Source organism: Ceratotherium simum, chromosome 30 (assembly GCF_057802395.1).
Source record: "Ceratotherium simum simum isolate JZ-2026a chromosome 30, ASM5780239v1, whole genome shotgun sequence".
NCBI classification, from domain to species: domain Eukaryota; kingdom Metazoa; phylum Chordata; class Mammalia; order Perissodactyla; family Rhinocerotidae; genus Ceratotherium; species Ceratotherium simum.
Window position 1 is genome coordinate 5491313 of NC_141929.1, and position 21318 is coordinate 5512630.

General features: G+C 48.3%; 1 protein-coding gene across 1 annotated transcript in view; it reads left to right on the forward strand.

Annotated features, from left to right (window-relative positions):
- Positions 1-20836, forward strand: part of COTL1 (coactosin like F-actin binding protein 1) — a 42819-nt gene extending 21983 nt beyond the window's left edge. Inside the window, exons 3-4 of the mRNA XM_004437056.3 lie at positions 2664-2821; positions 19508-20836. Coding sequence (XP_004437113.1) covers positions 2664-2821; positions 19508-19618 — 269 coding nt within the window. The 3' untranslated portion in view covers positions 19619-20836. The remainder of the gene's footprint in view (positions 1-2663; positions 2822-19507) is intronic.
- The last annotated feature ends 482 nt before the right edge of the window (positions 20837-21318 follow it).

Here is a 21318-nt window from a genome sequence, read left to right on the forward strand (position 1 = left end):
AGAAAGAATTACCCTATTTTACAGATGAGGCAGCTGAGGCTGGGATGTTTGGCGATTAAATCAGAGTCCCTGGGGAGTAAGAGATGGAGCTTGCACCCCACATGGGAATCCCCTGGACCTCTTCCTTACTTCCCATGGCCAGTCGGTCACCAAGCCCTGTCGATTTGGCCTGTGAAGTGTCTCTGAGACACTTTCTTCTCTGTGCCCACTGCCTTGTCACCCACTGACCCCCTTGGTCGGGTCCCACAGTGGGCACCCACCAGACTCCCATGGCCGGGTGGAAGCAGTTCCCCAAGGAGGGGGCGCTGGGCAGACACACCCGAGATGTCCCCACGCTTGGCTTTGTCATTGTTTTCACCTTGGACACATCACACGACCTCTGAGCCTCATCTATCAAACAGTGATCTGGGTGTTGATGAAGGTGATGATGGTGCTGCCCCCCCATTGCCCACCTCACAGCATTGTTGTGAAGACCAAATGGGATAGTCAAACATACACGTGTCTCATAAACCGAAGGCTGCTGTGCCACGTGAATGGTGGTCAGGGTCTGTTTCCTTTAAGACATGAGTCTTTGGAGTCCCTGGCCCGGAGTGTAGAGTTTGAGTCACAGTCGTGGCCTCTGAGAACTGTTTCTTCACTCCCCTGGGAGAGGTGGTCACCCGTTAGACGGTGCAGCTTGCTGTCCAGCATGCGCTCAGGCTGTGAGGTACTGGCCAGGCAGTGAACTTCGTCACTCCACACCGTGTCTCCATCACACGCAGAGGGCTTGTGGCCTGGGGTCTTGGTGTAAACCTCCACATTGTGTGAGATTCAGCATGGAGGCACACATGGAGGCACCTAGGATTCTAGAAAGATTCTAGGAAGAAAGGCACCTTGATTTAAAAAAAATAGTAAAACCTCAAAACGTGGTTCTTTGAGCAGGAGCGTCAGCCTCACCTGGGAGATGCTTAGAACTGCAGTCTCCACGGCCCCATCCTGGACCTGCTGAGTCAGAACCCACATTTTAGCAAGATCCCCGAGTGATTCAGATACACAGGAATGTTTGAGGAGCACTGCTCTGTGGTGTCATTGGGTGCCTGAGAAATCCCACAGCCAACAGCCAAAAGCCGTTTGAGAACATAAGAGCTGAGCAGAGCAGCAAGTGCAAGATGAATAACCCAACCAGCAGCATCCCCACGTGCCAGCCATCCCCAGTCAAGGGTTGTCATGAGATCTCACTGATAGTTGCAATTAAAATATGAAATATGTAGAAATTAAGCGAGTAAGGATATGTGATTTCCTCAACGAAAGCACAGAATTTTGGTGGAAAACACAAAGTGGATCCCAATTAAGTGGGGACACAAACTGTGTCTAGACATTCATTCTCACCTGGGGGCGGTTCTGCCCCCCAGGGGACACTGGGCAACGTCTGGAGACATTTCTAGGTGTCATGACTGGGTTGGGGGTGTGATACTGGCGTCTAGTGGGTGGAGGCCAGGCGTGCTGCTCAGCATCCTACTGTGCCCAGGACAGCCCCCCATAAAGGACGACCCGGCCCCAAGCGTCAAGAGTGCTGAGGTGGAGAACCCTGGTCTATCCTCATGGGACACACACACACACACACACACACACACACACACGTACGTCACTTTAAAAACTCAAGAATGTCACATAACATTTTGGGAACACAGAGCAGTGGAGGACGGGGATCTTAGCACAGTGGATGGTGGAAGAGATTCTAAAGTGACAATAATGAAAATGATGTGGTCATCAAACAAACGTAAGTGTAGATGAAGGGAACAGAGTGGCCCCTAGAGTCATTGTTTTTTTTTTTTGTGAGGAAGACTAGCCCTGAGCTAACATCCGATGCCAATCCTCCTCTTTTTGCTGAGGAAGATTGGCCCTGGGCTAACATCAGTGCCCATCTTCCTCTATACAGGATGCCACCACAGCATGGCTTGACAAGTAGTGCGTCAGTGCACACCCAGGATCCGAACCTGGGAACTCCAGGCCGTCGAAGCAGAGCGTGCGACCTTAACCGCTATGCCACTGGGCCGGCCCCCCCCCAAGTCATTTTAATAAAAACGAATATATAAGATACAACAATCATAACACACCCAATGGAAAAATATCAGACTTCTTTATTGGCCTGATTGTCTAGCATAAGCTAGCCGTGCCCGTGGACCTGGAGCTGTACCCGGGCCCAAATAAGGGCTTTGCTTGCTTTGTCTGTCTGTGCCTCCCACCCTCCCCTAGCCCGGGTCCCATCTCTCCCGTGCGGCTTTCCCAGTCCAGGTAGGGCCTTGACGACTGGGGATAAGAGGAGTTGAAGGACTTCTGCTCCCCAAATAAGATCCAGAATCTGAGCCTTGGCTGTGTGAAGAGAGGGGAGGGTCGCAGGTGCAGCAGCCAGAGGCCTGGGTTCAAATCCCAGCGTGGCCTCCAGCTGCCTGTGTGGCCTGGAGAGTGACCCGTGACGTCTCTGAACCTCCGTGTCCATCTGTGACATGGGCATCAAAGCCTGTGGTGATGGTGTGGGGTTTAGGAGGGAATGTGGCAAGGTCAGTGTTGGGCCCTGCTGTGCCACTCAGGGCGCACTCGTGGCTCACGGCCCCTCCTTGGGGACTCGTGGTCTTGGGGTGTTTTAACCGAGCACCACTCCCTCTTTTTGCCCTTGGCTGCAGATGACATCCGGCTGTTCGCCTTCGTGCGCTTCACCACCGGGGATGCCATGAGCAAGAGGTCCAAGTTCGCCCTCATCACGTGGATCGGCGAGAACGTCAGCGGGCTGCAGCGAGCCAAAACCGGCACGGACAAGACCCTGGTGAAGGAAGTCGTGCAGGTGATTGTCTCTGTGTTCTCTTAGGGTCTGGGGGTCACACCCCACAAACGGGCACCATCCAGCCGGGTCAGAGAGGGCTGGGCTTGGCTCCTGGGTCTTTGACTTAGATATGACTTCAAATGTGCCATGCCAGGTCTCTGGACCACTAGAGCCACTGGGTGACACGTTACTAAGGTTGTTTTCAGGGTGCGGGCTAGGAGGTGGGTAGCTGCATTTGTGGTCCTGACCATCACGTGATAGAAACATGGCGGCTGGGAGTCTCCCTTTGAGGGTCAGGCAGAGGCAGTTCATGGAGGAGGGGCTGGAGGGATGACCAAAAGGGCGGCCACTCCCTGGTTGAATCATGATTAACTTCCAGTGGTGGCCATGAGGACCCAATGGGAGAATTCATGCGTGCCCTCTCTGAACAGTGTCTGGCACACAGTAGGTACTCATGATACTTGTTGAATGAATAGGTGTCAACCTTATGTCAACTTTATGAGGGCCAGTGGGGGTGTTATGATTTTGGTGGCCATAGAATGACAAAGGCCATGTCACCAATGGCCCAGACGCCTGGGCAGGGCAGCTGGCCCCTGGCTGTGGCTGACTTCCTCCCCAACCCCATTAGACTGGGAGGAAGGAGGAGAAGGTGGACCTATGCTTGGTTTTGTCTCTCAGCTCCTGAACAGTTCTACGTGTAGAGCTCTCTATTTTAAAGTTTTTTTCCATTCTGGACATAACAAAAATTGACACTATCAGAAACCTCCAAGGTGGTTCATTTGGGGCTGGCGCATGGGATCGTACTGAGAAAAGAAAATTTGAATTCCAGAGAGATCACCAGGAGAAGGGAGGTGAGGGAGAGAGTTGTCTCCTTGCCCAAAGGGTTCTCCATTTTGCAAAAGGATTTCTCAAAACCCGGGGTCGGGAGGTAGTGGCTCACGGGTACGGGGCTTTTTTTGAAGGTGATGGAAATACTCTAAAATTGACTGTGGCGATGGTTGCACGTATCTGCGAATATATTAAAAGCCGTTGAATTGTAAAAAACAAACAAAACACACACACACAAAAATAGGCTGTGTGCCATGTGGAATTCTGGATTGGATCCTAGAACAGAAAAACTGGTGAAATGGGAATGAAGTCTGGAGTTTAGTTGATAGTAACGTTCCTGTGTTGGCTCCGTAGTTGTGACAAAGGTACCACAGTATCATACGACGTTAACAGTTGTGAAAACAGCCTGCGGGGTATATGGGAACTCTCGGTACTGTCTCTGCAATTTTTCTGTAAATCTAAAACTGTCCCCAAATAAAACTTTGATTTAAAAAATAATAATAGGAAAGAAAAAAATTCCTATCATTCCATTATCATGGCCTGTTTTTCCATCTTCCCTCCCAGCCGCGTGGGCGAGCTCACCCACCTCTGAGCTGTGCCGCAGTCACAGCCTGCAAATCACGCTCCGCTTGGCTTCTTTTTTTTCTGTCTTACTTAACATAATTTCATAAATTATGTGGCTGCAGAGTCTTTGTGATGAACATTTTTCTGGTGGCTGAGTGTCCCATTTCACAAGTGCACTGTAATGTCCTAAATGCTCCCTTGTTGTTGGCCTCTTGAGTTGCTTCCAAGTTTTATTTTTGTAAATAATGTTGCAACCAACATTTTAATCCACGCAGCTCCTATCTGAATTATTTCTTTAGAATACATTTGCAGGAGGTGGGGTTCCGGAGTTAATAGGCATGATGATCATTTTAAAAAGGTGTGAGGGGGCTGGCTCGGTGGTATAATGGTTAAGGTCGCACGCTCTACTTCGGTGGCCTGGGGTTCGCAGGTTCGGATCCTGGGGACGCACTGATGCACCGCTTGTCAGGCCATGCTGTGGCGGCGTCCCATGTGAAGTAGAGGAAGATGGGCACGGATGTTAGCCCGGAGCCAGTCTTCCTCAGCAAACAAGAGGAGGATTGGCAACAGATGTTAGCTCAGGGCTAATCTTCCTCACCAAAAAAAAAGGGCTGGGGTGTCAGATTACCTTCCAAGAGGGTTAGCCCCATGCGTGGACATAGTAAATGCTGAGTAAACGTCGTTTACTTCACCTCCTCATCAGCATTACTGGTTAGCACCGCTGTCTGCACCGTGTCCACCACCGACACCCTGGCTTTGCGAGGCCACCTATTCAACCCTACGGGCTATTTTTCTCCAGGCCAGTTTGAGTTTTAATGGTTAACGCTTTTAGAGGTCTGCTTTGTGGCGGCAGAATGGAAAATGCAAAAGAATGCATGTTCCATGGCCAAAGGTCTACTTAATTCTACCAGCTACGCTTAGCCCTCCGCTGGTCAGCCTGGACGTGGCCAGGAGAAAAAGGGACACAGGGAGGAAGTGTTGGCCAGGATGCCTCCGGTGGGGGGAAGAGGGGGCAGTCTTTCAAATCTTTCAGAGCTCCTTTTTCTTTTCCATTTTAAAAATGGTGGCAGAATACAATAACATAAAATTTATCATTTTAGCCATTTTAAAGAACATTTTAAAGTATACAATTCCATGGCCTTAAGTGTATCCAGTGTTGTGTAATTATTACCATTGTCTAGTTCCAGAACTTTTCCATCACCCCCAAAGGAAACCCTGTACCCATTAGCAGTCTGCAGAGTTCCTCTTAAATTGAGAACTCTTCTCAATTTGGTTAAGTGGGCCAGTGACTGAGGGTGACTTGGAAATATGATATTTTGGTGGGGACCTTCCGTTGGGAGTGTTGGTTATAATTCATTTGTTTGCAAGCTCAAATACTTGAAGCAGAAAGGGGAACTGCCTGGCTCTCTGAACTGGAAAGTGCAGGGGTTTCCAGCTTTAGGTGTGGCTGGGTGAAGGGCTCAAGCAATATCTTCTTCTCATCTGGCTTTTTGTGGGTTGGGCCTCAGGTGGCCTCTGTCCAGCAGGAGGAATGGTCCAGGCTATGGTGGTTCTTCTGAGTCTTGATCTGAGGGTAGAGAGCCCTCTTCCCTCAGAGTCATCATTCCCTTAAAGGACCCCCCTGGGCCCAGCTTACGTCACATGCACATCCTGTGGGGCAGGGAGGCGGAGCTTCATGATTGGCAGCTCCAGCACGATGCCAGTTATTAAAAGAAAGGGATGCTGGTAAATGGAAAAGCAGGGGCGCCATCTTGAACTGCAGGTGCCATGTAATATTTTGACCATTACTTTTGCATTTTCCACCTCTGCATTTAAAAAGCTTCATTATTTGAAGTTATTACAAGACCTCATGTTTATTCTACAGTTACAAATACAGCCATTTAAGTTGCAAAGGGTGAATTATGCTGGCATAACGGTGTCTTTCGACAATCACTAAAATCATGCTGATCTTGGCACGTGTGTTAATTTTTCCCTCTGTTTAATGGGGACTCGGACCAGGTGTTTGCTAAGGGGCCTTCCAGATGGGCCGTTCTGGGTTCCATGTCTTGGGGACTGGATCACAAGTCCAGTGGGGATAAAATCCCTTTTACCACGATTTCCATGTGAAGAAGAAGTGTATTGACTTCTGGTTTAAGATTACTAACACACCCTTAGCTTTTATTGTAATGAAAGCCATATACCCACATCCTTTACTTTGTATAAAACACAGAGAATGTAAATGGATGTAGAGACACTGGAATCTAGAAAGGTGGGTCTTTATGCTACCCCCCTGACTGCAGGTGAGTCTCTCTCCCTTCCTGGGCCTCCGTTTCCCCATTTATAAAGTGAGTTGGATGAGTTGACTTGCTGTGTCATATTCCGTTGTGACTCACTCTGACATTTTTTCCTTTTTTTTAAACGGGGACTTTGTTTATGAAGGCATCTTATCTTTAAAGGAACCTTATTTTCCTTTGTCGGACAAAGAGACAGTGCAGTGTGATGGCCTGGAATGTAGCCTTCTGAGCCAGATGGCGAGGGTTCAGATTACAGCTCCGCCACTTAATGTGTGGCGTTGGGCACAGTGCTTACCCTCTCTGGGCCTCAGTCCCCTGAAGTCTCAAACAGAGGTGATGTAGTATCTGCCTCTTAGGGTTGTTGTGGGGATAAATGGGCAAATAAAGGGGAAGTGCTTAGATTAGAACTGCGTCTGGTGAAGACCTGGAAGCAGCAGCTGTTGTCGTTTTCGGTTTTCCACTGTAGACAACACTGTGATGCACAGCTTTCCACACTGTGGAGCATTTCCTTAGGAGAGGGTGGGTCCCCGTGTTGATCCACATCGCCTAATTGTCTTACAGATGGCTTGGACTAAGTCACAGCTGTCAGCAGCACAAGAAGGTCCCCGCCTCCCCCACCCTTGCCGGTGCTTCAAACAAGTCATCCTCACCCGGGGCTGGCCTCACAGGTGCATCAGCATTTGGGGAAACTGAGGCCCAGAGCAGTGACAGGACTTGCCCCAAACCCACAGCTAACAAGCAGCAGGGCCAGGGCTGGAGCCTGGAGAGGTTAAAGGTCAGGAGGTTCAACCCCGGGTCTCTTCAGTCTGTTCAGAGCCAGGCTGAGACACTGAGAGGTGTCTGTGGCCGCGTCTGGGGAAAACAAGACAAAACAAGGCACGCCAGCACGGCCGCGGCAGCAGAGGCTGGGTGGTGGTGACACCCGGACTTGAGCCCCGGGAATGCGCCGAGTGGACGGCATGCGTGGCTGCCGTCTCTGCTGCACAGAGGTGCCTGGCCGGGGCCGGGGACAGAACACCCGTCCCATTGTTCTGGCGCCTCTGTGGGGTTACGGGGACAATGCTGTCACCACCGTTAGAGACCTGCCCTTGCCAGGCCAGACCGTCCTGATTTAGAGCAGACTCGGTCAGGGGTGCATCGTGCTTGCCTTGCAGGATGACTTTATTCACGTGATCCTTTTATTTATTTTTTAACATCATATGAATGTTCACAGAGCCAAGTAGCCAGAGGGTACATCTCAGCTTTCAGCGCTGGGGAAAGCGAACAGCAGAGTGTTTCCTCCAAGGAGCAGTGGAGGTGGGAAGGACAGACATTCAGTGACGGAGTGGAACTGTCAGCTCGGTGTGCATTCTGATCGCTTCTAAACCAGGAGCAGGGGCGGCTTCCATTCTGGACCTCCTCCCACCCCCAGGGCCGGGACCAGATGTACCTACCACTCCTCCGGGAGGGTCACGTGTGTACCAGTGTGGTAATAATGTTGATAACAGTAGTTTTATTGTGCCCCATCATGTGCCTGGCACTTTTAAGGACTTTCCACATATTGAAATCATTTATTCTTCACAAGGCCAGTTCTGTCATTAGCGCCATTTTATAGACGAGGAGCCTGGGGCCTGGGAAGTTGAGTAACTTGCTTGAGGTTCCAGCGCCTGGACATGGTGGAGCTCTGCCTGCAGCCCAGACCGTCCGGCCCCAGAGCCCCGACTCACACGCTTCACCCCTCTGTGCGTTTCCCCAAGTCCTCCAGCACCAGGAAAAATACTCTGAGCCACATGCATTTTGGAAACTCTACTTTTGTAGACTCATGTTGCACAGGGCACGTTAAAGGCTCTGAGAAGTTCTGTAGGAAACAAACCTTTTACATTTATTTTTAAATTTCCTGGTTCTCCATCTTCCTTCATGGTAGAACCTTTGTTTTTTCCAAACTGGAAACTGAACATCATTGCTCAGTGCTTATTAAAAAAAATCCTGCTGTGTCAAATGGAAAAGATCACGGGCATAGGGGGAGTGAGACCCAAGCTGATACTCCAGCTGCCTCAACTCTTTGTTTTAGGACCTTGGGCAAGTAACTTCATCTCTAGAATCTGTTTTTACTTATGAAGAAGGGAGTGTAAATTTTCACAGAGTTGTTGGAAGGAGTAAAGAAAAGCAAAGAGTGTGAAGAGGGTTTCTCCATTTTAGTGAGTGGTGAACTCCAATTCATCCTGCAAAACCCTGATTCTTTACCTTATTCTCCTACCAGCCTCCATCAGAATTGATTGCTCCTTTGTCTGTGTGTCTACTATGATCCAGATTCCGTGAATTATAATTGACCCTAGAAAGTAATCTCGAGGGCAGGGACCATGGCTGCTTTATTACATAGTACTCCTCGTGCCTAGAAGAATACTAAAACAGGTGCTAAAAAGTGAAGAAATGAATCTGTTTGCAGAGGCTCTAGACTGTCTCTTATTCTTTGTGTATTCCTGGACAGATGCTAGTAAATGTTTAATAACTGTTCTTTGGGTTGATTTAACTGTGGAAGCCAGTTGCAGTCAGGGAGGGATTTGGGGCTGGGTTGGGCTTTCCAGAGGCTCTGCTTTTGTAACAATAGAAAGCAGAAGTGAGAGCTGGTAGGGTCAGCCGGGAGAACCCCGCACCTCCCTGATGAGATTTTTTTTTTTTTTAAAGATTTTATTTATTTGTTTTTCCCCCAAAGCCCCAGTAGATAGTTGTATGTCATAGCTGCACATCCTTCTAGTTGCTGTATGTGGGACGCGGCCTCAGCATGGCTGGAGAAGCGGTGCGTCGGTGCGCGCCCGGGATCCGAACCCGGGCCGCCAGCCGCGGAGCGCGCGCACTTAACCGCTAAGCCACCGGGCCGGCCCCCTAATGAGATTTACAGGGCCGCCGCTCCCCCTCGCAGAGCCCGGTACTCGGGCACCAACCGTAGACACTCCATTGCTCTCCAGAGGGTTTCAGTATTTGTTTTCACGGGGCGTGTTGGTGCTTCTTCCAGCCCATGGTTCGTGGAAAGTCCCTTTATTCTTCTCAGAACCAGAAAGGGCCTTTTGTGCTGGTGCGTTTCACCTGGACGCAGGCAAGGGGGCTCTGTGTTGCTCACATCGTATATTTAAAACACAGACCACCTGGTTACAAACGCAAAGCCCCCACGCAGCCTGTGAGCGGCGGGGCTGGGTATCGTGTGCGGAGGGCCTGGCTTATTCACTGTGGGCTAGGTGCTGTTACTACCCCCAAGATACAGATGGGGAAACCGAGGCTTGGAGAGATGGCTCCTTAAGCCAAGGTGAGTGTTGAGGCAGAAACTAGATGACAAGGGATTGGAGGCCACTTGAATGGTTGGGCAGGCAGCAGGGAGCCCTGCGGCCAGCTCTGTGCTCCAGCTACCTAGAGGTGAAAAGGAGAAAGAGGGGGGCACCCTGCACCCGGAGCCTGGCGTGGAAATGGAAGCCGCTTTTACAAGCCAAGAGCTCTGCCCAGCAGTTGTGGCCTGGGTGCCCTCACTAAACCCCCAGACAGGTCCCAGCCCCGGGCCAGCCGGCCCTGGCACGGCACCTGCCTGGTGGCCCACCAGCAGCTGGCCTCCTGTCGCCTCACTGTCACCAGTGTATGGTTTCCACGCTGTGGGGACGCCGGATTAGACATGTGCAGGTCTCAACTGAAGCAGCCTGGAGCGCTGAGTCCAGACAGCTGTCATGTGAAATGCAGACCCCACGTTGCTCGTGGGGGCTGAAGGCTGCTGCTCCCTTTACAACTTGTTCTTGCAGATTTTTCCTCCCTCTTTTTCTTCCCTTCTATGCGTCCCTCTTCACGTTTGTCCTCCTCTTGTTAGTTGTCCCTCGACATTCTCCCTTTTCAGAGTGCCTTCCGGAACAAGCCACAAGCCGCATGCTCTCCATTTTCTCCCCCACAGTGGGTTATCCCAGGGCATTGTGGTTTTTAAAATTAGTTCAGACATTGGATCAAGAAAATGTGATATATATATACACACACAATGGAATACTACTCAGCCATAAAAAAAGACAAAATCGTCCCGTTTGCAATGAGATGGATGGGCCTGGAAGGTATTATGTTAAGTGAAATAAGCCAGAAGGAGAAAGACAAACACTGTATGATCTCACTCATATGTGGAATATAAACCAACACATGGACAGAGAAAACTGTATTGTGGTTACCAGGGGCAATGGCGGTGGGGGGTGGGCACAAGGGGTGAAGGGAGACATATATATGGTGATGGACAAACAAAAATGTACAACCCCAAATTTCACAATGTTAAAAACTATTAAAACATCAATAAAAAAATACTTCAAAAAAAATCAAAACCCAATTATACGCTGTTGACAAAAGACATGTCAAAAAATCATAGAGAAGATTAAAAATGAAGGAAAAGGCAAGAGAGCATCAGGTGAACACCAAGAAAAGAGAGCAAAGCAGATAAAATAAAATTCAAGAAAAACTCATTAAACCAGAGAGATGGTTATTTTTCTGTTGATAAAGGGAATAATCCATAATGAAGCTATAAAAGGCTGAATAATAAGACTGACATACAGAAAACAAAATCTGTTAGAAAAACAAAGAGAAATTAAAAACAAATCACAGTGGGAGATTTTAAGAGCTCTCTCACACTTTGACAGATCAAACAGACAAATCTAAGTAAGAACAGAGAGAGTGAATACTATCAGCTTCGTTGGAAATATATATACAAACAACAGTATGTATTATATGTCATATCTTTGAAATAGAAAGGGCATGTTTTTCCTCAGATGCGCCAGGAAGATGCATAAAAGTGAATCGCAACTCAGACATAAAGAAAACCACAATAGACACCCCCAAAGAAGATACTGTTCAGACAAAATTCCCTGACTTTACAAAGGTAGGCATTGGTAACAAACATATAAACATGAAAATTCAAACCACTCGCATATTAGATCTCCACACAATCCCCCCACCCCCCAAAAAATTCCTCTTAACTAACTCTTTTGTCTAAAAAGAAATAAAACATCTATTGCATTGTGGGAAAAAAAAAAATTAGTTCAGACAAACTTCAGGGACTAAATAACGATCGGCCACAATCTCCCTCCTCGCACAGCGATTTCTGCTAATTCTTGTGGAGCCCTCGCCACCTGGTACGTGTTTTTACAAACAGTTAATCGCAGCAGAGGTGGGACGTGTGTCCTTTCACTTAGTTCATAAATGTTTTCAGTTTGCATACTTTTCATGGTTGAATACTGTTCCGTGAATGTTGTACAGTGTGTGCGTGTGTGAGTTCACTCTCCTGTAAAGACCTCGGCCTGGAGCTAAGTGTGGGGCTCAGTCGCAGCCCACCCCTCTCCATGGTGTGACCCTCTGCTGGCGGCTTCCCTTCCCTGAGCTTCAGCGCTTCCTCCTCTCAAAATTTGGGATGATAATCCCTAACTCATGGAATTGTAAAAGTTAAATAAAATACTGTATATAATAAGTGCCTGATGTGTGTGTTCAGTGTAGATACTGTTTACTTATTTATTCAACTTTGGTTGAAAAATGAAGACAGTCTGGTGTTTACTGACAGTGAACATCTTTGAGTATAGGTGTAAGTAATGCGTTGCTTAACGACGGGGATACGTTCCGAGAAATGCGTTGTCAGGCGATGTTGTGGGAACATTGCAGAGTGTACTTCCACAAACCTAGGTCGTACAGCCTACTACACACCTACGCTGTATGGTACTAATCTGATGGGACCACCGTCGTATATGCAGTCTATCGTTGATCAAAACATCGTTATGCAGCACATGACTGTACTGTAGTTTTAAAAAATCTGTTGAATTATCTCTTTTTTGTGTGTGTGTGAGGAAGATCGGCCCTGAGCTAACATCTGCCAATCCTCCTCTTTTTTTTTTTACTAAGAAAGACTGGCCCTGAGCTAACATCCGTGCCCGTCTTCCTCTACTTTATATGGGACGCCGCCACAGCATGGCTTGCCAAGCGGTGTGTTGGTGCGCACCCGGGATCCGAACCGGCGAACCCCAGGCCCCCGCAGCGGAGCGCGAGCACTTAACCACTTGGGCCACCGGGCTGGACCCTGTTGAATTATTTCTTTGGGAAAAAGTCCCAAAAGTGGGTGTCACTAAGGAATAAGCAATGCGAAGCACAATTTTAACCAGGCAGAAATTGAGACCTAAACCTGGATTTTGAATTGCTTGTCAATTGATCAACTGCAGGGGCTATTTGGAGCCTTGGGTTAAGAAGGATTCTGAGGCTAAGTCTGGACTCAGCAGGAAAAGTGCCATGATTGCTTCGTGATGCCTGCCATGGATACAGGAGGCGAGAGTGGAGTGTTTCCCATGTTCCTGCCATCCCCGATCTACAGGTAGCCATTAGTCAGACATCAGGTGAAGTGGAGTTAGGGCTTCTGTGGATGTCCACCAGCAGGAAAGCAGGGGTCAGAATCCAGGCAGTCGCCCAAATGCTAAGGAGGTGTGTGGCCCTGCAGGCGCCAGGATTCGAGGCATGCAGACAGCTGCCCTATTTGGTCTTGGCACACACCCACCCACAGCACGCTTTAGGACGTGACGCCTTCCTGCAGCCCACCTGTGCTGGACAGCCCCCTGTGCCCACCTGAAAGATGGGTGACACATGCCTCCCTCTTGTCCTCTGTCCTCTCCCTACTGAACAGTGTTGCCTCATTCCTGAACTGTGACGGTGACGCAGGTGCCTTTGTTCCCGAATCTGTCAGACGCCCGACCATACCATTTTGATCTGTTTGTTTTTTCCCTTTTCTGTGGTGACTCACGCCTGTTAGAAGAACCTGTTCTTGTGGAGTAAATTACACCTTGCTGGAAGGATTTTTCAAACCTTGGTCTTTGAGCACTTTAGAACGCTTATAGGAGGGGAGGTGTAGGGGGCCCAAGGGGGGTGGGCAGCTGAATGCCTAGCAAGGTGGATGCTGTGCATTTTCATCTGGCTCATGTTCCCCAGAAGGTGCCCTTTCTCTTAGCAAGATGCAGCCTCCTGGGGGCTGATGGCTTTTCTTCAGCACGCTAAGGTCTTTGGTTTATAATTAATCTTCGCCCATGTGGGGAAAAGATACATTATTGTGGCCAGGATGTGCCTTGCCCACCCCCTGCCCCATCTCACACATGCGGGAGGAGAGATTCCATCCCCCACACTTTTTTGCAAGGGTTTGGGATGCACCTGCAGCTAGCACACAGCCTTCCTTTGGAAAGCCACACTCTGATCCCAAAGGTAACTCTTCTTGTGCCAGTTTTCCCCATTGCCCCTCGGATTCTGGTGTCTTCAGTGGAAGTTTGTTCCATGTGCTCGGGAGGCTTAGGTGCAAATCCGTGGATGGCTGGTGGAAGAGGGCTAGGAGAACCTGTTGTCCAGCCCTCTTCTTTCACGGAGACAGAAACCAGGGCCCAGAGCCATAGACTGCTTCCTTCAGAGCATTTCAGAACCCCTGGTTCTCTTTTTCTGCTCTCAGACTCTCAGAGAGACCCATAAGTACCAGAATTGTGACTTCCCAGGGCCTAGAGGCATGTGTGGGATATAATCCGTGTTCAGTAAGCATGTGTTGGTTGGAGGAATGAATTGCATTGGCTTCATTGTCTTTGGATACAACGAAGGTCACCTCTCCTCCCTGCCCCCGCTGTGTGGAAATATGCATTGCTCACCTTACAACTTTAACTGTCAGACTCCCCACTCATTTTTCTTCCCAGACCTTCCCCTGCCTCCACGTTCTCTGCATCGGTTAGCAACCCACCATAGTCCTGTTGTTCTGGGTAGAAGCCCTGACACTTCTACTCCCACAGGCTTCCTCCCCGTCCTCCCGTGGCTAACCCTGTGCCCAGCTTTTGAGTGTGCAGCTGGATTTACCATCTTCTCTCTGCAAGGACCAGGAGATGCCAGTGTCACTGCCTTGGTTATTGGTTATTCTGAAGAATTCCCCGGACTTCCCTTCTTTAAAAAATACATAGTGGAGATGGAGAAATCAGTGTGGGGTGAGAGAAGAGGAACCAGCCACGCCCTGTGCCCTCACTCTGAGTGTGTCAGAAAACTTCTTTACATCTCAGACCCCCTAACCATCTTGAGAATGAAGGTGAAGCCAGGATCATTTAGGATGCGACCTAATCATTCTTGAGCACTTACTCTGCACCAGGCACACTCATCCACTGTCATGCCCTTTGCACACTCATCAGATCCTCACAGCAACCCCAGGATGTAGGGCCTCTTATTGTCCCCATTTGCGGATGAGGAGACTGAGGCTCAGGGAGGTCCCTGGGGAGAGTCAGGCTGTTGGAGTTGCATATGGACAACTGTCCCTGTTTGTATTTGGTCCAGATCTATTCCCAGAACGCTTTAGGACTGACGCTGGGGTTTAAACTCTTCTTCCTTTGAAAAGTCCTGCTGTGGTAGAAAAGGGAGAGACCTTGTCTGGAAGCTATCAACTAGGGACACCGTGTTCCTCCACAAGACAAAGAAGAGCTTTCCAGAACCACAGGTGACAGTGCCCCAGACCGGCACATTTTGCTTTGAAGTCTTTGACATGTGGCTTCGGCAGCCTTGAGGGTATGACAGATGCTGATGTGGGTGGGATGGGCAGTCTGGGATGCAGAGGAGAGAGGACAGGACAGACCTGGGGTGAGAACTGGCTGGCAGGACCCCTGCTGTGAGGCTGCTGGGTGCCCTGGGATGAATTGCTTCCCCTCTCTGGCTCTCTTGCTGCTCCTGTATCAAACGAGGGGGTGAATGTTAGGGTTTCAAAGGCTCTTTCCTTTCAGTTCCATCTTCCCCACTTTTTTTGTTAACCATAGTATAATTTACATAGAGGAAAACACACATTTTAGGTGTATAGCTTGATAAACTTTTGAATTTTAAAATTTTGAATTTTCATACCCGCCTGTGAAACCACCACCCAGATCAAGACATGGAACATTTCCTGCGCCCGCAGAAGGCCCCCCCTCCCCCACTCAGATCAGCTCTAAGGTTTTATGATGAATGATTCTCCTTGATTGAGCATATTGTTCTTTCAGACTCTTTCTTGTTCTGTCTAGACCTGTGCTGTCACCAGCGTGGCTGCCGAGCGCTTGAGGTTTGGCTCGTCTGTGCTGCTCTGTGTTGTACGTGTGAAATACACACGGGGTTTCTAAGACTTATCATGGAGAAAAGAATGTAGAAGGTCTCATTAATGACTTTGTGTATTGATTACATGTTAAAATGGCAATACTTTGGATATATAGAATTAGATAAAATACTATTAAAATTAATGTCATCTGTTTCTTTTTTACTTTTTTCAATGTGGCTACTAGAAAATTAAAAATTCTGTATGTATTAGCCTTGCTCTGGGCCCTGAAAGTCTCTTTCCTAGTGAGGACTTGCCTGCTGACTCTTGCAGCCTTTGTGTCGCCTGCCTCTGCCCCAGCAGGTGATTGGTGGCGTGGGGAGGGTGCCAGGGACAGTGGCTGAGAGTTTGGAGGTGTGAGCATGGCGAGGAGGTGGCCCTGCTCTGCACAGAAGTGTTCTTTGTGGTTTTCAGCCGCAGGCAAGTCCTTGTAGGCTCCTTCTTGCTGCCTACAGGTCAGAGCTGCCCACAGAGCTGTTTTTGCTGTTTCTGCCTCTTTTTGAAAACACACAATGAAGCCCATTCCTGGGGGGTGATGGCATCTCCCTTGCCAAGCTGAAGGCCCACTCTGCGAGGTCTGTTGGAAGGAACAGAGGTGGAGAAGTGTAGGGCTTGTTGTGAGTTGGTTTTTAGGTTGACTCAGACCTTCTGGGGACTTTTTGTAGAGTCCCCACCCTTAAGGGAAGCAATGACTCACCTTTGAAGCCTCTGGGGATGCCTGAGCATCCTCTGTGTGGAGGGGCTCCATGTGGAGCCCTCCTGCTTGCCCCTTTGTGCCTCTGGAGGGTGGGTGAGGTTGCTTTCTTATATACTTTTGTTTGATGGACTCATTTATTTGCTAATCTTTTGTTTTTAAACATGTCTCTTGTACGTAGCACAGGGTTTGGGGTTGCTTTTTCTTTGTAGTTTGAGACATAGCTTTTTTTTAAAGATAATTTTGTTCATTTACGTTTATTGTTATGTTTTTACCAGATTCTGCTATCCTGCTTGCTCCTTATTTTAGCCATAATTTGATTTCCCATATACTTGTGGTTTTAAATTGGACTTTGCACAGCTCCATGGACAGTTTCTCTGTCAATTTCTTAGACCTTATCAAACGTCTTCTTAATCTAAATCTTTTAATGGCTAACAGATACAAACAGGAGTGTTCTTATTTCTTTAGATTGCCATATATAGCTATCACGAAACAGAGGAACTTTGGACTTCCTTTTATAGGCATTTTGAGCTGTGGGCTTCCTCCTCCTTGGTCTGTGCTCTGCCTCTTCTCTGGGCCACTGGGGCTCAGGTTGAGAAACACGTTAATTCTCGGTTCTTCTTTCTGGCTCTCACATCCAGCTTGTGTTCACTCACTGTACTGCGGACATACACAGACACTTAGCAGCACAGGATGGTGGGATGGGAGTAGAACGGGTCAGGAGGATGTTGAGTCATCCTGAGATAGTCACACAATCTCTCCAAGCCAACCCGTGGGTCTTATCTTAAGAAAAAAAGCCAATATACTGAGGGAGGATTAAGAGAGAAAATGTGTGAGGCTGTGCCTGGCACATATTAGTTTCTTGATAAATATTAACCTCCTCATTCCCCCTTCCTGTTAGTATTCTTAGCATGGCAAACGGTTTGTCTTTATACGTAAAACTTGACCTTGAGTGTTCTCCTGGTTTAGTTATTCTTCTTGGAGGCATGGTGAGTTTTTTTTTGTATTCTTGTTTTTGTTAAATTGAGGTAAACTTCACGTAACATAAAATTAAACATCTTAAAATATACAAGTCAGTGGCATTTAGTATATTCACAATGTTGTGTAACCATCACCTCTATCTAGTTCCAAAATACTTTTAACATCATGGAAGGAGATGGTGATGCTTTTAAGAATGCCAGCTTTGGAGTCAGCTGGACCTTCCAACTATGTGACTTTGGGCAGGTATTGTAATCTTTAGCCTTTGTTTTCTCATCTTTAAAACAGAAATAATATTGATCATTTTACATGATTTTTTAAAAAACAGCTTTATCAAAGTATCATTTACATACCACAAAATTAACTCATCCTAAGTGTACAATTCAGTGACTTTTAGTGAATTTAAAGAGTTGTGCAACCATCAGCACAATCTAATTTTAGAACATTTCTATCATTTCCTGTTCCCATTTCCAGTACCTGGAAACTATAATCTACTTTCTATCTCTATGGATTTGCCTTTTCTGGAGATTTCATATAAATGAAATTGTACAATATGTGGTCTTTTATGTCTGGCGTCTTTCACTGAGCATGATGTCTTCAAGGTTCACCCATGTTGTAGCTTGTGTCAGTACCTCATTCCTTTTTATGGCTGAATAATATTCTGTTGTATGGATAGACCATATTTTGTTTATCTGTTCACCTGCTGATGGACATTGGGTTGTTTCCACTTTTTCGCTGTCACGAATAATGCTGCTGTGAACATTTGTGTCCTTTCATTTCTCTTGGGTAGATTTATAGGAGTGGAATTGCTGGGTCGCAGGAAAGGGTTTTAAGAATGAAGTTTGCGGGGGCCGGCCCGGTGGTGCAAGCGGTTAAGTGCGCGCGCTCCGCTGCGGCGGCCCGGGGTTCGCTGGTTCGGATCCCGGGCGCACACTGATGCACTGCTTGGCAAGCCATGCTGTGGCGGCGTCCCATATAAAGTGGAGGAAGATGGGCACAGACGTTAGCCCAGGGCCGTCTTCCTCAGCAAAAAAAGAGGAGGATTGGCGGATGTTAGCACAGGGCTGATCTCCTCACAAAAAAAAAAACAAAAGCAAACAAACAAAAAACCATACTGTGAAAAAATTCATTATTAAAATAACCATCGTCCTTTAAAAAAAAAAAAAAGAATGATGTTTGCCAATGTGTGCAGTGTCCGGTACAAATAGGTGCTTAATAAATGGGGTCATTGTTTACATGATTTCCTTGTGGACTTTTTTTTATGTGGATGATTTTCTGACCTTCAGACTTGTTATTCATATTTTGGTAGATTTCTCTATATTCTTATCTGTTCCCATCCTCAAATTTTCCTTGTTTATAGAAGTCTTATGATCCATGGATTAAAATAACTGTTATTCTTCATGGCTCGGGGTCATCTGATAAGCCAGATCACCTGCTTTGCTCATTCATGCCACAAGCTTTTACCCAGAGCCTCCTGTTTGCCAGGCCTGGGGGGTTTTATGGCTGAAATCTGTGCACCCCAAGAGGAAACAGTGACTGCATCCATTTTGTTAATTGCCATAGCCCCATCACATGGCACGGTGTTTGCTGAATGAATGCAAACAAACCCCCTGCCCTCAAGTAACTGAGTATGGCTGGAAGGCCCAGTATTGACTCTCGTGCATTCGTGCCTAGGCTGATCACTCAGACCTGGGACCAGAAGTTCTGTCTTGTCACAGCTGGGGGTGCCTGAAGCTAGCTTGTGCCAGCTTATGAGAGCCAGTCAAGTCTCTCTTCCCAACTCCAACCAATCATTGCGAGAATATTTATATGATGGAAATGGGCAAAAGCTACAAAGCAGGCCTCTCCCCTTTTTCTCTTTTTGTTCTGGAGAGCCTGGTATTAAACATTTACCAGCATACTAGCCTGCCTTTCCAACCTCATCTATTATTCTCCTGACAAGATGGTTTTTCACAGATAAGGAAACTGAGGCACAGAGAGTTGAAGGCATTTGCCCAAGGTCACAGAGCCAGAAAAGGACAGAGCCAGAATTGAAACCCAGATCTGACCTTGGCCCATCTCCATGGTCTTGGGACAACACAGTACCCCGACTTTACCTGTTTTCTGATCTCTAGTCATGTGTTGCGTTTTTTTTTTTGCCAAACCACTCTGCCACCAAATTTTCATTTTGATCATTTCTTAGTGTTTTAGGTGCCAAGACTTCCTGGCGGGTTGCCTGAGCAACGTTTAGATCCTGTTTCTTCTTAACAGGAACTCTGTGTTTTATTTTGTTCTTGCAGAATTTTGCTAAAGAGTTTGTGATCAGTGATCGGAAGGAGCTGGAGGAAGATTTCATCAAAAGCGAGCTGAAGAAGGCTGGGGGAGCCAATTACGACGCCCAGACAGAGTAACCCCAGCCCTCCCCCTGTCCCTTGCCAAAGTCATCTGCCTGCTCCCCGGGGGAGGGGACCGCGGCCTCAGCTACCAGCCCACCAGCCCACCAGGGAGAGGAGACGCAATGAGAGGCAACGCCCGCCACCCTGTCTGCACCCCAGCTCCCCTTCCTTCCCTGCTTCCCTTGTGAGCCCTGTTATGTCCTAAATCATGAAGCTCATGGAACATCTTTCTTTTATCTTCTTTTTCTCCCCGCCCGTTCTTTCATGTTCTAAAGAAAAATCATTTTGATGCCAAGGTCATGCCCATCATCAGATCTGAGGCGCCTCCTTGGGTGACCCCTTTTCCTGGCATTTCTCTGACGTGCACCTAGCCTGCCTGGCCTTGCCCACCATGGCCTCATGCTGCTTCTGGAACCTAGGTCTGTGCCGTCATCTTGGTTTTCCATGGCGTGCCTGCCTGCTGACCGCTGAGGAGGCAGCGGTGCCAGCTGTGCCCCCGCCGCCGCCGGCCTTCATGAGCACATACATTTCTCCCATTCTCAGGCTCCGACTCTCAGAGTGTGCCCCCGAGTCCCTCACCCCACCCCATCAAAGTTGCCTGAGCTACATGGCCAACAGAGCCGGTGCTGGGTGGGGAGACGTTCAGGCCTGACTCAGACCAAGAGAGGAGAGAAAATTTGCCTTAAACGTTGCCCAGCAGTGGCTTGGCCACGTGGTCTGAAATGGCTCGTTCCCGCCCTTTTGGTGGTGTCTCACTATGGCATGGAGTGGGGCAAAGGAACGAGTCCAGATTTGACAAGAGGAGTCTTTCAGGTTAACTTCAGGGGCTCCCAAAGTGACAAGGCTGTTAGGGAGAGAGGCCCGGGGTGCGGAATGGGATTGAGGTAGAGCTGGGAACAGATTCCTTACTTTCGGGAAGGTCTGCCGACAGCAAGGACAGCAGGGGCCGAGGGCTGCTCTGCCACCCCGGCCGTGTGGAGCGGGGGCCCCGCCCTCGCAGACCAGAGCATCTGTGGTTCTAATCCTGGGTCTGTACCACATATTCAAAAGGATTTTTTTTCCAAAGAAAGATGAGATCAGCTTGGTTCTTCATGAGCACATTTGTATGGTTCTTTCTCTTCTTTTCCTTGCTCACTTCATTGGGGGAGATCTGTGCTGTATTGGGGTTGCCAGGAACATCTGCACTCAAACAGTTTACAGAAATAAATGTTTGTTTTGTTTTTCAAAAAACAAGTTTGTCTGCTTTGTGTTATAAAGCTTCTTTCTTTACTGTAAAGACAAAGGCAATTGTCATGTTCAGATTTAATAGGCATTTATGGAGCTCCTGGGGGCTAGGCACGTTGATATTCAGTAGTTTAATGTTTAACAACAACCTTACGAAGTAGGTGCTGTTTGCATTCCCATTTATGGAAACTGAGGCTCAGAGAGACAAAGTGACTCACTGAGGCCACCCAGCTAGAAGGTGGCAGAGCTCTCCACTCTGTCTCTTCAGGAAAAGCTGAGAGAAAGCGCCCCCCTCAGCTGGGCCATGACATGCTTTCCGAGGTTGTCTTAGAACTTAAAAACTGGACTTCCAGCCCGCCAGACCCAGTGGGGACTCAGAGTCGGGCTGGAGGAGCTTCAGAGCCACAGAGGGCTGGGTTTGGAGGAGCCGAGTGTGGGGCAGGGTGGGCGGGGGGCGCGTGGAGGGGGCAGAAACCAAAATCAGAGCAGGA